Below are 18,140 nucleotides of genomic sequence, written 5' to 3' on the forward strand. Positions count from 1 at the left end.
ATAGCTGCAGAAGGGCATAAGCTTCGGGTGTTAAATCTGTCACTTCTGGATTACAGCCAATTATACCTTTCCTTGACTTGTAAGGAACACAGATATTTCTATCTAATCCTGTCACTTCCATACCCATATGGTTCATCGTGCGCCAGTAGGAGCACCAACTTGTATTACTGGACTGCTGGCAGACGATTTTTTCCAGTTAACTAAAACGAGGCAGCTGTGTACAAAGCTTCCGGTTTGTTCACATTGTTACGGCTCGCCGAGACTAACAGCGGAGAACTTCGCAAGAGGCTAAGCGTTGGTCTTGGCAGACAGACAGCGATCCACCTGTACACGTCCATGGTAGGAGCTGTCTACCTGGCTGTGCCAAGTAGGGGGATCAGGTGAGTCGCTGATTCAACAACACCTGCTGGTGGTGAGACTTGTATTGTGCGCACTACCTTGTCTTCACGGGGAAGAAGTGTTCATTCGGAGGATTAAATGTAAGTGCTTTTCTCCACATCAAGCGTTCTTTTCCCTAATCTAATAATCAGATATTCATGCATCAAGACAGTTTCTTTAAACTTTAAGTGTGTATACATGAATACGTCTGTATTTTAATAAACTTCACTTTCTAATCTGATAATCATCCGATATCCGCAATGAGAAGTTGCTATTCAGAGTAGTGGAGATCACATTTGTTGCACAACATTTATTATTTGTTGTGTACTGACCGGTAGTAGCAGCAGATGGTATCCAGCCAATATAGCCCTCCTCATTAACTTGATAGCCAGTTGTTATATTTCAGGTTTATGACACCATAAAAGTTCAGTGGAGAAAGTACATTAGAAGCAACTGTGTTTTCTATGGTACACATGAACATGACAAAGTTCCCCTTTCTTCTCGTTAACTCAAGTGCAATCAGTTAATGTATGTTTCGTGCTTGCATGTCCTCTCGACTAATTATAGGTGAGGTAGCCACTGAGTTGTTTACCACGGGACTGTGTGTGCGTGTGCGCGCGCGCACGCTCGCTACAATTTACAGAAACCTTGTCATTTCGAAGATTTTACAGAGATAATAAGGAGGGCTTAGAAAGGTGGTCTAGATTTTGTGTCCAGGCAAATTTCACTTTATTTTGTGTGACTGTATAAATGTATCCGTTCAGCCAGCGAGGAGATATCGCAGAATCCTCCGACAGATTAAAGGGTGCGTACAGATAACCCCAAATTTCTTCATCTCGCCGCAGCATTCCACCTTTCTATAGTGCCCACTCCTCAAACAATGCGGAGTTCTCAACTTGGACTACTTACCACCATAAGTCCATGCTGTTTCACTGACAGGACAAGAACATTCCTGTCGTCTATTGATGTGTCTGTCACACACCCTGTCCCTGCATTGCGCTACTCTTCAAATTTTCAAAGGTATTGTGCATGGACATTTTTGTGGCATGTTTCCATCCCTGTCTTTCGCGTTTCTAAAATAGGGTAGAGACCATTATATTGAACCGATAATTTCAGGAAGGAACCAGAAAAACTTCTATCGTTAATACCCGTACAAAATACATAGAATACACACACACAGCCAAAATGTTTAAAAATTAATGACCGTCAAAGATCAGAAATCGGTCTTAAGCCTCAAGATTTTTTACTTTTTATTTATCTTAAGGTTGACTTCGAGATTGTCGATTAGCCGAGTTAGGAGTAGGTGGTCCTGAAATACTAAGTGATTGAAAGAAGCACTAGTCCAAGCCGCTCAAGTAATCTATCATCCCAGTCGCACTTCGTCTTAGCTCGCTCTAAAGCTTTGCTTTCGAATCCGTGTGCACTCATCTTACCCTCGTCAAGTGTGCAAGTAACCGAGCAGCTTACGGACGAAGCTGAAAACATGTTGAGCGATGCAGATGTGCTCCTGAGACTGGCAATCCATTGCAGCGGATTCGCGCGCAGTCACCTGTTGTTGTGACTAGCGCAGCGCAGCGCCGCACCGCGCTGTACGTCAGGCGACGCATGCAGCACGTTTGTCGCAGGAGTCAACCAGCGCAAGCTGAGGGAATATCAGAACTCGTCCTTGTCTTGCCGTGCAGCAGCCTGGGGGTACAAACGACCCCAGCTTGCACAACAAGGCGCAGTGTCTCTGATGTGACTGCCGCAGTAACAAGACCGTTGTCTAATAAAGTAAGCGAGATGCAATCACGTCGCAGTCAAACAACGGTAGCTTGTTGTTGATTGTTCACGCATGCGCAGTTTGCAAGAGCTTGATCAGGCGTTGTTTCCTTTATTTTCCGACAGATTGGTGAACTTTACGCTGCACAAGGCCGCCTTCATCAGCTGCTTCCTGTTTTTGTTGTGAGGTGATTCCCAAGCAGCAGGAAGAAGGAAGACCCCAATTACACGCAGCACTGGCCTACCAGAGGGCTGTCCACACTGGAGAGCCAACGTTGGAATCGACCTTGACCTTTCGTCGTGTAGGGCAAGGACAAACGTGCAAACATGAGCGTCGTTATGCTTGAAGAAGGTAAGTTGTCAAAGTTCACATGACTGCAGATCCAGACTGCTTTGAAGACGATCAAAAAGGATTCCAATCATTTAAAATTATTTCAAAAAATGTGAATATTTTCCGCCCGAGCGTGCTTGTGTTTATGTGCGCGCGCGACCACAAAATGTATTTTCGTCTGACCCCTGGACCTTCTCACACACAGGCGTGACTTGTGTTCACTCTCTAGCCCACATAATCTCTCCTTACTGACTTTCTGAGTGAAACTTTTTCATGGCCCTTGTGTGTCTCTCAGAGAGCTCTGCTCTTATCCTGAGTTCTTGGGCTCTCTGACCCCGCATGAACCCTCTAACCCAATACTGAAAACCTTTGATCAGCCCTTTCTTTTCAGTCGCCATGGAAAGTACATCATGAAGAGCAAACAAAGACGTTAGACTGAAATGGTGATGGTAGTAGCTCTGCTTTTAATGATGGTCGTGGTGAGAGGCCTTGGTTAAACACACTCGATAAACCTCTTCGGCCATGGTACCACCCCTGACCAAAGCTCGTTAAGCTTGACAAGGGATCTTGTGGGGTCAGTCTGGTAGTTTTGCCATGTTTGAAGTGTGGAGTACGGCATTCTCTCTGAACTCCTAGGAATGTGATACGATAGTTAACACGCACAAGCACACACATACATGCGCGCATATTTAATGAGTACAAGGGGTGGGGGAGCGGATAGGCGTGTGGTTAGAGCTGGCATCCGAACTAAGAGACGCGCCCAATTAAAAAAAAAAAACAAGAAACAAAAAACAAAAACGGACGACCTTTTACGGGGCAAGTTCGATTTCTTTACTGCACTTGGTACATATATATATAATGTTGGTATATACATCGCCTTCGCCATTTGTCTAAGTGAGCCCCAAGATCTTTACAAAGCACAAAATGATAATATTAAGAATGATTGGTAAGGACACAATGTCATCAATTCTAGAAGAGAGGAAGTATGGATTTTCACAAAGCAGTCGAGAAAATCCATGGAACAAGAGGCAGAATAAACACACTTGTCAGTGAGGTCGTGTAAACGCACAGATCCAAACTCTAGAGGAGGGTGTAACGACGAAGCACAAGGCCCGTAGATAAGAAAATACCGAAAATGCATGTTTTTTTTTTTACAAAAAAAAAACAAACTAAAGGTACTCATTGAAGACAAATGGATTCAAATAGTCTCACTTAAACGAAAGGATGGCTTAGACAAAAAATTTTTGCATTTTTTCATTCGTTTATTTATTCAATACAGTAACAATGGGGGAATTTATTCATTCGTCCATGTCTGATACCAGCCGTTGGGTGGGGCATATGGATACACAGTTGTTAAGGCCCGCCACTCAGACCTGTCTTGTGCGATGGTGATCAGGTCCTGCACGGGACTCAGTCCATTCCTTCACGTTTGTAAGTCAGTTCTTCCTCTGACCATCTCGATGTCGATCTCGCTCCAATGTACCTTGAAGGGTGACAGCACATCCTGCCGGTCACATGGTCAGACCAGACTACCTGACATTGCTTGACTGTTGCCAGCAAGTTCCCTCAAGGGACAATACATACAAAACATCTTTATTAAATCTTTTCATGAAATCGTTTGTTTTCCAATGTTACTATTACATAATACATCAGACATCTCATGATACCTCAAGTATGATACTGACTATAAACATACATAGAAACAAAAAACCAAGAAAGGCTGCTAAACTCCAGCTAGAAAGCACAACACAGCAGACCACGTTGCTATAGAGCACAGAGCCATAAGTAGTATATAAGGATTTCTAGAGCTTCGTTGGACGTGGCAAAGAGGAACAATACAACTAGCACAAAAACAAATAAAGGTTAATAATAGAAATGACTTGTATAGCGCATTTTCCCAACTCATTGGGTTCAACTCTTTCATCACTCATTCCAATATCAACGATATAAAACGACATATATACAATATATAATTGCTTTGCTTTCTATATAGACAGTATATACCGACCAGCCAAACCTGGCATACAATGGACATACGGCACACAACCATTCGCGAGAGAGATCAAAATAGATAAAGAAAAAAGTAAAAGATGGAGGAACGAGAAAAAAAATAAATCATCGAAAGTTGCGCATGCTTAGCGAGCACAAAGGAGTCTGAAGCTTTGTAGTAGCTTTGATTGTTTGAGTGTGAACAGACCAGGGTTAGAAGCATGGCCTGAAAATACCATGTGTGATATCACTTCTGTGAAATTTATTAAGAGGTCGGAAAAAAAACCAAGAGATAATCCGTTAGGAGGGCAGACACTAACGTTTCCCCCTAAACTCCAGCAGATTTCACACCGGCGTTCTTAATTCAAAGCCCGGCTGTCGGCTCCTTGGAGGCATCCAGGTGGAAAGATATTTAGACAGGCAGTGAGTTTGCAGGAAGTGCAAGATATATATGCATATAACTTACAGAACTTACAGCGCATTTTTCAAAGTTCAGTTTGCATTTAGTGTAATCTTAATCAAAATAATTGAATAGCACACATCTTCTATTAGTATCGTGTATTACGATGTTGCTCGTAGAACACCTGCATATACAACTTATGTTAAAGGTATAGAAACTAATATTCTATTTTCCCTTTTATCAAACTGAACTACAAGATGCATGTTTCGATGATAATAACAATACATGTTATAGGGCGTCTCCCTAAAATATAACAACGAAGGGTCTACGCGCATCAAAAGGAGAAATGCTTTCCTGTTATTCCTCTCTCGTGTCATCATAGCACACACTAGTTCAAATAAACCAAGACCATCAGTTTCTGTGTGCACAGTTTTAAAGTTTACAAAAACTTGGTGTATGGTTCAAGACTCGCGGTACTTCGCTCTTTCTGAAGGATCCCTTTGATAACTCACATACTTGCCTTTCCACTAGGAAGTTCAATGGGACAAAGGGTGGAGGCAGACGTGTGTGTGTGTGGGGGGGATTAAAAGGAGAAAGTAGGACTAAATGCGCGACAGTTCGCTTGAATGACCTGTTTATAGGACACACATGTTCAGAATCAGCAGACGGCATTTCATGCTCACTTCATAGGCTCAATTGTTTGCTTGTTCTGCAAACTTTGATAGGTCAACAGGCGTCAAAAAATTAGAGCAGCCTGAGTTTATTTATATACCTTGGCCTTTTTCGTCCAGTTACAAGGCGAGGGTCAGAGCTACTTTTGCGAGCTTGTGGGGATTGAACCAATAGGATTGAAAAGAATGTAGCGCTGCATTCGAGTTTATCGTCATATATCATATCACGTGCTCGCTGAAGATGCAGCACGAGCAAGAGTCCCCACCCATCGACCCCTATCCCGGTATGTTACTATCAGCAGTAATGACAAGACTGAGAAGTCGGTGACAAGAGCAGACGATATCGTCCGAGGTTAGCCAGGTATTACAGTTGGATTTCGAAGCCGTTGGCCTTGTTGCTCGTGTTCCGGACTTTGTCAGAAGCCTCCGACTTCCATTCTGACTTCTTTATTGAGCAAAACCCTTGGTTTTGTTTCAAGGGGGACTTTTCAGATCAGAGATGTATCGTGTTTTTCTTCCATCTTAGAAGTTAAGTGTATCACGATATGGTGATGAAGCAAACTTAAGGTAGAGCTTGACACTGATCATCTTGTAGAATTAGTTTGTGTCGTGTGGCTGCATTTAATAGACAAATATTCTGGGCATGTCTTGCCAATGTCGGTGACAGGATCACAAGATAATAGTCAGAGACAGAGAGGTGGACGTTGTCAGTACGTTGTTCTTGCTGACGACGAGATCCTAGCTTTGTATGTTCCCCTCTCTTTTAATGTTTATATCGTACATTGCTATTAAAAATTACACAATTACTTGTTGTTGGCAGATTTTAGTTTTGAGTTCTTCTAGAAGTAGCTTCAGCAAATGATACGGACTTTTTGTTTCATTGAGTGAAGGCAGACGACACTGTAGGTGCCATTTGGTGACAGTGTCCAAGTGGCGGATTTTGACATTTACAAGAGACATAGGGTCACTGTTTCAGAGCAGGGGTGAATCTGTTGAATATTTCTTTATAGTGGCAGGTCCATATTAATGCATGATTCATGAGGCCAGGGCATTCTCTAAGTGCATCAAAAAGAAAGTTTTTCTGCTATAATGATGAACAGTAATACACTTGCTGGTCCAGATCACGATCTCACGCTTGTGCCTGTACACGAGCAAGTTTGAAACTTTTAAAAAACTCATTACGCTGTCCACGTGTCTTAAAGATATTCTTTCCTTCTTTCTCCTCCTCTCGGATGGTAATATTTTCAGTCTTGGACTAATGTGCCGAAGTCGGTCTACTCTTGTATTTTCACTCTAACTGCTGTAATGAACTTTTTGTCTCTTGAACAGAAGCAGCTTTGTTTCAATGGGGGACAAGGTTTCTTCCTTCGTTGGCACAATGACTGGAAATGTCAAAGCTACGTGTCATTGTGGCCCATACCTCCATCCAGGCTCGACACAACAACAAGGTGCTGACCTTGTTCATTGTTGGCAACTCCGGGAAGGTTCCGAGAGACGCAGTTTATTTGGAGAACTGGAGCATACGCAGGTGTCTAGAAACCAGTTCATGGGATGGCTTCAAATAGTATTTCAAATAGTTGTGATAGCGTGTTAAGTGTTGTGAATCAGACATTGCAAACAGAGCCAACTTTTAATGAACCTAAAGCTGTGTTGTTATTTTTGGCTGTGTTTTGAAGTACTCTTCGACCTTTCTGTGTTTTTTGCATTTACATTCAGACCTTCGATTGTCTTTCCATTAAATACATTATAAAATCTTTCAGGCCGATTTTTTTTAAACGGATATGTTCAAACGGTCAAAAATAGGGAGGCAAACGCCTGTGTGCATTCGTAAATGTGTCCATTCCCAGTCCTTAGCAAGTTAGCAACTGTTGCCATATGTCTATAGCAAGTTATCTTCCTTATCGCATAAAGACATGTTTGTCACACTCTTGACCTCTGGCTTTCTTCGCTCAGTGCATAAAGGGCACCAGTCTACAGTGTATGGTTGCACATACCTCCCTCTCATGTTCAAGGTCTCCAAAGTCTACACTTTGCAAAAACGTTTGTAAAGACAATGTGAACGATGTCCCTACCCTACCTAAAGAAGCATATCTCTGTTTTGTCTGTGTGTGTCTCTCTTCCCCTCTCTCTTGTTTGTTGGTCTGTTTGTCTGTTTGTTTGTGTGATAATGAGCGTGAACGAGTTCAAAAGACACTACAGCTGTGTCATCAACTACACCAGCAGTCTGCTGACCACGCACCAGCTCAGCGCGTTGGCGGCCGGCGTTGTAGAGATCGAGAACCACACCATGACGTCTGCGGCCGCCGCACGTGACCACAGTGACCTGCCCGTCTTGAGTGTCGTGCTGCACATAAAGGCCGAAGCTGGTTTCCATGGTTACTGTAATCAGTGCCGGGGGACAGCTTTACGTGGTTGTCACTTCGGAAGAGAAAGGATGGGGCGCTGTGTTGGTGGTTTTATGGGGAGGGGGAGGGGAAAATCGTGACTCGTTTGTTGATAGAATGTCACTTCAGACACCAAGTCGGATGGAATCATTTGTGGAAAGCAGGGGAGTAGACGAACATTACTGCAGACTCCTACGTCAGTCAGAGACAGAAGTTAATTAATTTCGAAAGGGACAAAAGATAAAATGTTGTTTTGAAACATTGAAACCCTATGGCATATTATTTGAAACTATTTCTAAGACATTTCATCGCCTTCTGACATTTTCACAGTTACCTCTTACAGAATCCAGACTTTATCAGCTTTTTTGTTCACTTTCGTTAATCAGACTATGATTCATTTGAAATGTATTTTTAAGCGATGTCCAGACTAACCTTTTGTAAACAGCTTGACATGTAGTTGTGACACTCTTATCAGTCTTATATTTTTCCTTATTCACTCTGTGCGTGTGTTATGGAGAGGGGAGACGGCGTTTCCTCTCACGTTACAAGACCTCACAATACATGTGAAAGAAAAATAAACTACATACTCACAACCACATCCTACACACCCTACCTCCCAAGACTCTGCTCCCTTTATAAGACACGTCCCCACCCTCTAACCTTTCCAGCTGAGTTCAAGTACGAACCAGCAAGAAAACAAGGAAGACCAAATGTGTAAATGATGTGCAGTACAGTAGAGCTGGCTGATAGGGATTCAGGTCAAGGCAGTTTTGAAGCCCAGGTGTTTTTGATACACAAGGTAAGAGAAATGTTTACAAAAATGCATAAAGGATCTTCTTCCCTCCTTTCCCCTCAACCCTCCTTCGTACACCCTCATAGCCTTTCCCTACTTTTCTGCTTGTACTATGATTCATGTCTATCTCATCCCGTTCTCATTTCATTCTCCACAAAGTGGAAGCATCTTTTTGTTGTTGCTGCTTTAATCCGAGGTCTTAGACATGGAATCGCTTCTTCCACTCATGTCTTTCATTCGTATTTCTTAGAGGAGAAACGAAAAAAAAATCGGGTTCCGAAAAAATTATTTTTGTCATATTAACGTATCTTTAAATCTTGAATAAACGTCCGCATGGTGAGAGCAAGTAACAGCTGGAAAAGAGGGACACATCCTCCTCGGCATCCTACGAAGATGCGATTCCCATGCACGACAGGAGGCGATTAAAAAAAAAAGAGGCTTAGCTGGCAGATGGCGGGTCTGAACCACGCCACATAGGTCCCCCTCAACACCTGTTGCGATTGAGAACGAGAATCCTCCGAGTGTTTGGCATCACCTGAATGTACAGGTATGCTCGGTCGAAGTGCACCCTACGGCCGTCTGTCTGCCCTGCACTGAATACCGATTGATCTCCACACTTCACACTTACAAAGTGCATTAAGTATACAACACGCTTGTTACTAAACTAGCTTTTTCAAGCCGAAGAAAGTAGTTTGAATTATATTTGCGTAACAGGAAGTAGTTTCTAGAGAAAGAGTGACGAAGTGCACAGAAATCATTTACCCCGGGGAAGGCTCCACCATTACTTTGTTGACACCAACACCTCATTCCTGATTAAAATTCATTACAAACAGACGCGATGACTGCAGATTGTTTGTGTATTATGCGGCGGTGTTCGATACTTTAAGCTGCCTGTACACACAATAGCCTTCTGTTACCCGGCGGCCGTGTGTTCTGTGCATCTCTCAGAGCTTGTCCATGCACAGGTAAATAATTTATTAGCAGTCAGACGCTTTGACCCTCACATCACAACTAGACTTTTGTATCAGCCTGCCGTAATTTTACGAGTGTGTTTGGTGTTTAATCCAGTCTGGAAAACTGCAAGGTCGAGCTGGATGGGGGATGTGGGGTGGGTGGGAGATGTTGGGGGAGGGGGGCGTGAGAAGAGCTCATAAGCAGCTCTCGGCCACATGGCACCCACGTGATCAGGGTACGTGAGTCGGATGCGCAAGGCCGGCGGATGTTGAGCAGCGTGTGCAACTGCGACGAGGACCTGCAGCTGTGTGTGTTGCGGCTTGAAAACGTAAGGGAATAGGTGGATGGGAGGGAGGGGGAGAGATGAGGGGAGACAGAGGAACTCCAGGTGCAAAATATGCTGACACATAAATGAAGCTGGCAAAGAGAGGCACTGAGTCATCGGTGTCGCCCAAAGGTTACGAACGTCGGTATTGACTTATTTCAGTCCCGATTGTTGTACCTTAACAATACACAGATTCCAACAGTTCTAGGTTCAGACCTCGTGTCCGGAATATTGTTTTTTCTGCATGTGGCACCTCTTTATGAGACCGGGTGCTATAATGTATTGTTAGTCCGCTGGTTTGGCTCATTTCTCTCTACCCTCACCTCTCTTTTTTGCGCTCGCGCACGATACGCACACGTGCACACCACTCTCATTCCATGTGACTTAGCGGCATGGTCCTGCAAAAGGTTTCCGACTTTCGGAATGTATTTATCACTTACTAACGGGGAAACGTATCCTTTACTCTTTGTCGTCGTTGATGCTTCGCTTCGATACTGTACTTAGTCAACTGAATTCTTCTCACTCTTCTCGCCAATGCACGCACACGGCCAGGACGAACCAACATAATAACTGGATAAGCTCTGACGGGTCAGACCGATCTGTCTCTCTGACTGAAGCTGCTTAGGACACACTTTCCCCCCAATGAATAGGAAGTTGTCATGGTGGGATGAACCTTCTTTCGCCCAGACACCGGAACATAGAAGATAATGTAGAGATAATGTGGATATCAAAGGCCTTTTGGTAATTATGGAGATAATTAATATCCGTCTCTTGACAGACTCTCAGGAGCAGGGCATAAGCTATTTTTGCTGTGAGACCAGTCCGACATGTCTCAGGATGTAGCTGACGTTGAACAGAACACATCAATGTAAGACTCGTTGAAAAACTGCCGAGAACTGTTATTATCAGCCCGCCTACCTGCCTACAGGCAACATGATCTCTATGTTTTTACCTTTGGCGAATCATCATGCGAGCTCCAGGTAATACAAAAATAACAACAAAATCTGTAAAAGCAACGTGATTATCGCGATTATGCAAGATGCAAACAAGGGAGCAAACATGATTTATATTACTTCGAATGAAAGCATATCTGAGAGATCATCCCCTCTCCTCCCATGATCTATGATGTCACGATGATGACATCGGGCTCCATCATGTCGACAACAACAGATACGACAGAGACGCCACAGTCTGGTAGGTTAACTTAGAAAGCTTAAACGATCGAAAGAAAATTACAGAAACAAACCTAATTATCTTCTGCTTCAAGGTTATTTATCTTGATTTTATACAGACAACGGGGTGGAGGTAGTTTCGGAAGTCAGAGATTTATTTGGTCTTGTCGCCACACCCCTCACAATGGCGGCGAACGTGTTTCAGTGCCAAGGCACAGACGTGTGCCTTGTTCTCCTTTTCGTTCAGCCTTGAAGGGTTCCAGATCATTCCGATCTTTGCATGAAGAACGGCATGTAGTAGTCCGCCTTCATGATGTCATTGCTAAGTTTAAAAATATAAGCTAATGGAAAAGCTATGTATATGTCACGTAGACCCTGATGAAAGATTTGTTGCCGATGTCGGACGTGGAGCGATGAAAACTCCTCGACTTTGTGATGGGAAGTCTTTAGCGGTATTAAATAATATCTTTTATTCATCTGGAAAGCTTGCTAGGGACATGTTTTACAGTTCGTCGGTCGATGCGGCTGATAGGAGGTCTCAAGATTTACTTATTCTATTTTGTAAAAATTCAGGACGTTGGCAACAACGGTGTATTTTTATATAAATAGACCTTAAGTGCATTCTTATCCGTAATACTGTTTCTCTCTGCTCAATGGCAATTTTACCGCTGCCGCTGCCGTCAGCCGCACTGCCGCGCCGCTCTGTGGGTTGGAAGGGATGAGCATGCTGCGCTGCACGAAAGGTCACTCACAGGGTCAAGGACAAAGGGTTTTGTCGATTCATTATCGTGGGCTGCCGTGTGTTGCAGACCAATGCCAGGAGCGGCTGAAGAATGTTTATAGCTCGTGGAACCGTTGCAAAAACAAAGCGTGGGAGGCTCTGGACGCACGCTAACCAAATACAAAAAGGCTTTAATGGGTCTTCTTTCTCGGCGGAGGATCTTAGCTGTTTTTGTGTCTGTCCTTGTATTGGTCCGCGCATTTTTTTGGTGGGGTGGGGTGGGTGGGTTTGATTAGCTAGATATTCCCTAAAATGGTAGATCATTCAATCGTTTGGAATGAGGTGTTAGAGATCCCTCATGAATCAGCCTTCTTTATCACCATCTCCTCTTTCTTGCTACCATTCCCTCCCCAAACCTGTAAGGAGTCGAAGTATCTCGTCAACAGGTGTTCGACTGGAGTTCCCCGAACCACACGGATATTGAACACTACATTCCTCTACTCTTCTGATTAGGTGATTAAACGTATTAAATCAAAGCGTAAAATAATAAGCCATACTTGTCTTTTCCCTCCCTTTTCCTTTTCCGGTCTCGCCTTTTCTTTCTCACTGAGATTAATTCATTCATTTTTTCCTTACCACCTTCATCACATTAATCTTTGCTTTTGAAGTAAAAAATACTCTGGCACTATGCCACTAGTAGCGGAAACGCGAGACAGTGGGAGTGGTCTGAGTTTCGGCAGACCGTGGCTAATCTAACGACCTTCGGGTCACCAACATCTTAGCCCATCGTCGCCACCCTTGACCTAGTCCATCTGAACGACCAGCACGCGGCGTGAAGGTCCTCACGTCTGAGGGTCAATGAGCCGCGGTCAAGGCGATTAAGGTCAGTCTAATCGACACCCACAAATAAAAGATACGGATATCCTTGGGTGTATAAGGTTAACCGTCTCCTGACCCAGAACGTCTACGTGCTCGGACAGCGTAGATCCCTTGTTGTCAATAAAATGCCAGGGGAGAGGGGGAGGACACAGCTATGGAATCCGACCTATGACCTCAGTTGTTGTTGACTCGTTGAAAGGTTTAACCATCAACACCGCATGACGGAAATAAGAAAGGTACGTGCAAAGCTCCCGTCCACTATCAGATGAGCACGTCCGCACCGTTATGAGGCAGCCACTGTGACGAGGGGCTGGTGTGGGGTGGGGGAGGGCGGTGTTTAGTTCCTGGATATTTCTGTTTGCGGGACTGTAAACAAGTAAGGTTTAAACCTCCTCCCATTTGTGGACGTTATGCCAAATATAATAAATTAGAGTGGCCTAACAATTCTGACAGCTGACATTTGAGCTTCTGCTTTATGTTACTAAGACTGGCGATTTGTAGATAATTGTGAGTGCTATTGCATTGACGCAATACTCGCTCTCGTCACATTAAATAATAAAGCAGTACCTGTGAGATTTATAACGGGGTGTGAGTGAAACTCCACACCAACACTGACTTGTTTACCTCAGGACACCGAAACAACTGCGCCGGTAAGGTTAAAGTGAAGGTCAAAAGTCCTCTATTTCCTACTTGACATACTGACCTTGCCACTCTATTATCATGTTAATATGTCTCTTAATTTACCTCTGTAAACACAGATTAACTTGAAACATAAGTTTTTAAAACAATTGCGAGGGTAGAAACTTCGAGACTTTCTGCCTGGAAAACTGTTTTCTGTCTAACCGTGGAGCACACGCAAGTACATCCCCACCTGGGCTCTTGTGTACACGGTAGAAGAAAACGCACCTGAAAGAACCTCTGATGCGATGTAAATAAGCAAAACGATACTAATTTCAAGATTGCATGTGGCAGGGCTATTTCCTTTTAGCCTCACCCGAAGTTCCTGAGGTCTGTTTTGATCATAATGTTTTGATTGCGTTGATGCATGAAGACACGGCTAATGCTCTCTTTTCTTAAAGAAAACAGGAACTATGAGAACACAGGGTGTGACGAACAGGACAGTTTAAGTTTCCTAATCGACTTCTCGGACTAGTAAGTTTCTCTAATGTTAAGTTTGTGTGAGCGGTTGTTTAGGTTTTCCATTTTATGGGGAGAGGCGGATCAACAGGATAGTATAGCCCAGCGATAAAAAGTTTTCCTGCAATCTCTTCGATGATGATCGAAAAGTGATGGGTTCAAATCTTGTCTCGAGACACGGGTATTTTTGTATGGATGTGACACCTGTTCACAAGGCTGACCCTCGAATTTTTCTCCGCGTACTCCCTGTCATTCTTTGTCCTCTATTGTGTTAAAACACTTTTTTTGTGAAAGCAATTATGTAAATATATACATATCCACTGAATAATAATGAGGTTCAAATGTTTGCGCAGCTGACTTAGGCAGGAGGTCACTTCAGGTCACTTTGATCCTAAGACCTGGATTATTTTAAGTCGGCACAAAGTTGTTTGTCCTTTTTGTTCATTTGCTTGTTCTTTCTCGCTTTCTTACTAAGAAGCTGTGCCCCTTTTCGCGAGCTTCAAACTTGTGTCGGGTGCCAGCCAAACTAAGTACTAAGTGCCCGCAATACTAGTGTGGACGGACATTTGAATTATTACCTCAGTGTAGTCAGACCAAGTATCGCCGCTTAGGTTTATTTTTGAATTCAGTCTGGGGGTTGGGAAATGGATATCTTTCAAAAAAATTCAGCTTAATGTCTTTGAAAAGTTCAGTCCAGTTCCCCAAAATAAATAATTTGCTAAGAGATTATGTTTAGTGTAGTTCGTTAAAGTATGCCAAATCCTTCCAGTCTGAAGTCATCAGACATCAAGATTAGGAGTACTTGGAAGAAGATTCCAGAAGGAATAGCTGCTCAAGTCCGCTTTAACAGGAAAAGTGATGTATCGACTACAACACAGTTCTTAGTCTCAGCAAACAGCACAGGAGTTCAACTCGCCCTAAGACACCCCATCGATCAGACAGCGAATTCAAGCGCCTAGAGGTTCCAGGGTATCTTTTTATGTTATCCATCTGTCATGTCCACCAGCAAAACGACAATTACCTTTTCCTTAGAACCGTGATTATCATTTATATGCACTTATATTTTTGTTTATTTCTTGTTAAGAAAATAAAAGCTCCCCATAAAATTGATCTAAGGCCGACGGAAAGAATTCAATTGCGGTTTTGATCCCCGCGGGTCAAAACTGTTGATAAATCGTTTAATTTAAAAAAATGAAGAAAAAAGTGAGTTGATGAGAATTTTCTCATCTCCTTTCTCGCTCAGAGACGCGGGCACATGCGCAGTGAAAACGGTTCGGACACGATAGGGACTCATTTCTGGTACTGTCATCTGACACCACAGACACTGTTACTTCTGGCACCACAGGCATTGTCACAAGAGTTCTGTGGTGATGGTTTGGAAGAGTAGCATACCACCCTGGCGTTTCCTCTTCACTGTCGTCATCCTGAAGGTATGGCGCCCCGCAGTTGAATGTCCTTTATCTTGGAGTATACCAAATGATCGTCTAGGTACACTAGAAGGACTGAAATTAAACAGTTCGGCATGGTGGTCTGCATTAACCTCTGGAAAGTGGCTGGTGTGGACGTCAGACCATTGGCATCCTGGAACGGGCGTGTTGCCAGCGGCCTAGCCAGTCCTTTTGTTGACAATGTCTTCTCAAGATGAGCTTCATGCACGGCTGCCTGTACTGCCTGCGCCACATCTGCGGTAGAGTCCATTATCCGATCAAGGACGTTCTTCCCTAGTAGAAGCGACACGCGCCTCCTGCGCTCACTTGTGACCACATCGACCAGGTCCTTGACCACCAGGATAGGAACGTCCTCAGACGCTGGCCGTAAACATGTCACCACGCCACTCCTGAGTTTGTTTTAGCTGTAAGTCCTGTATGTGCCCTCGTGCCCACTCGTCAGTGACCGTCGTTACCTCACTGCCGGTGTCGAGCAACGCCATCACTCAACTGCCATAAATGACAACCTCCGCCGTCGGACACTTCCAGTCAGGCCAGCTACACTTTATTTCCCTGTCATCCTGTTACGGACGACGGGGGCAGTCACTTTCCCTGACCGGTCGGGCTGCAGTCCTCCGAGATGGTGTCGCCTGCTTAAATTCTGGAGCTTCGCGGCGTATTCGTCGACCACCTCATCACGTTGCTGTGGCACTGATGTCGACATTTTTCCGTTCGCCGTACGCCTCCACTAGGACACCAAGATCTTTCTCGGCGTATCTCTTGCGTCATGCGGAAGCATCAACACTCGACGTCTGGCAGGTCCCTCCAGCGAGCTCAAGATGTAACCACGAGCCGCATTCTGACACATCGGGTTTATGGCGAGAGCTAACTCGACCTCTGTTTCATCTCGTCGACACTCGTTGGTCACCGGCAAACTACTGAAAGCGACTAACTAGTATGCTCGTAGAGCCTCTGCCCACCCAACGGATAGCATCATGGTCCTCTGTACTAATTTCTGTCGTGGGCTTCTGCCCGTGATGAACAAATGTTTCTTTTTGTTCAGCAGTGCTTTTAGGCCCTTGGTCACCCAAGGTTTGTTGTTAGGATAAACATACACTGCCTTGATGGACTGGTGCAATCAACACTATTTTACTCCTCACTTTTACTCCTAACTGTTTGTTAAATGTCTGTATGGGTATGTGAGCAAAGACAAATTTCTGTCCTCCTGGGCAGACAATAAAGTCTGTTTTGATTTGATTTGATTTGATTTGATTTGAAATAGCGGAAGCGGGGTGGGGGTGATGAGTCGTCAGAGATACTACGTCAAGACACTATGACATCATCGCTGTGACGTGGACAGAACAAATGACTGAAAAAATATATTCCATTTTGTTTCCCGACAAGCAGATGAAGCGTTGAGCTGCTGCAGCATGTGCTTTTGAAGTGAGGTATAACTCAGGCAAGCGGGGCATGATTGTTGCAACCTCCTGTCCATCTCTCCCCATACGTTTTCGCCCTCCTCCTTGCAAATAACGGAGGTCTGCGATGTGCTGACAAGAGTAACCCGGATTTACTTGAGTGTAATAATGGAATTCTGCAATGATGTTTCAAAGCCCTTGTAAGTACCTATGAGTCTGTCAAGCCGTGTCTTGCCTAAATTGTTGACAAGCACACTCATTTTTACCTTCCGTGTTTCCAGTTTTTATTGAATTCTATTTCAGCAGCAAGTCTAAAAGTATCCTCTTGGGAATAGGAACAATTTTCCACTTCCATATGCTGACTGATAACAGGCCTAAGAGTTCATCTCGTACGATTCTGTCACCAAGTGCAGCCGGTCACTAGAAATGATAAAAAGAAAATCTCACGTTTGTTACGATGGTGTTGGTGATGGAGCAGTGGTCGTTGCCGCTAATAGGTCACCTATGAGATTGTGTGTCCTCTGACACTCTTATCAGAAGCTTTAGCATGTCGAAACTACTTTACTATTGTCATATTGCAAAAAAGATGCCATCATTTATGGGGATTTTTTTTAAAATATCTTACCGATCAAATACTTTGATAAGTTTATCGGCGTAATTTTCGTCTTAATATCCGATAGTTAAAAAAAAAGCTCGTATTACTGCTTTACATGAATAGTACTGAAGCTGATCGAGCATAACCGGGTGTAGTGACGTTCTAGAAAGTTCGTTTGTTGCCTTGTTTGGTAGTTAATAAGCTTTTCATTAATATGAGTCTCTTTTGTCATCTTTTTAAAAGTTTTCGACTGTTTTGTTTAAAACAATCTTCACTAAACACCTTTGTACTATCCTAGCTGAAAACGTCAGTCTAATTAGCCTATAAAATAGCGACTAGTGTCAGAAATAATGGCAAATAATGTGCGGGTGCAATGAGAACTCTATCGTAACTGTGAGCGAGTGCGGTGAGAACGGCTACAGGAAAACACGTGAGACACGTCACAGTGGTGCTGGGGGCAAGAGAGCCAATGCTTCCTATATAGTTTCTTGCAGGTAGCTTGGTTTCGTACTTAGTGACACTCAGAAGATGAGCACCTGATGACATTGATGAACTTGTGTCAGCCTCAGTTTATTTCTGTACTTTCTCTCACTGGTTTTACCCAGAGTGATCATTTCAAGTCTCTTCCTGAGAGTGGAACCAGCCCTGATTAACAGAGAATATCATTGAGTTCTCGAGTAAGCGGAAATGTGTGTGTGGTCGTGTCCTGATGCACGTTTTCCGGAAATATGACTTAAAAGGATGCGTATGCAGATTATCTGATGTTACACACAGACTGTAACCTTGTACTAGTTCCCACACAGTT

The 18,140-nt window shown here is 43.7% G+C and overlaps 1 protein-coding gene across 3 annotated transcripts in view; it reads left to right on the forward strand.

Moving 5' to 3' along the window:
* Window positions 1-347: 347 nt before the first annotated feature.
* Window positions 348-18,140, forward strand: part of LOC112564070 (protein phosphatase 1 regulatory subunit 3B-like) — a 34,701-nt gene continuing 16,908 nt past the window's right edge. Inside the window, exons 1-2 of one of the 3 annotated variants that reach the window (XM_025238648.1) lie at window positions 348-479; window positions 2,266-2,491. In XM_025238648.1, the coding sequence (XP_025094433.1) occupies window positions 2,467-2,491 (25 nt within the window). In that variant the 5' untranslated portion in view covers window positions 348-479; window positions 2,266-2,466. Of the gene's footprint in view, window positions 480-1,995; window positions 2,152-2,265; window positions 2,492-16,679; window positions 16,941-18,140 lie in introns of those variants that run through there. The other 2 variants (XM_025238647.1, XM_025238649.1) reach the window with 2 other exon arrangements.

Source organism: Pomacea canaliculata, linkage group LG5 (genome assembly GCF_003073045.1).
Source record: "Pomacea canaliculata isolate SZHN2017 linkage group LG5, ASM307304v1, whole genome shotgun sequence".
Classification (NCBI taxonomy): Eukaryota; Metazoa; Mollusca; class Gastropoda; order Architaenioglossa; family Ampullariidae; genus Pomacea; species Pomacea canaliculata.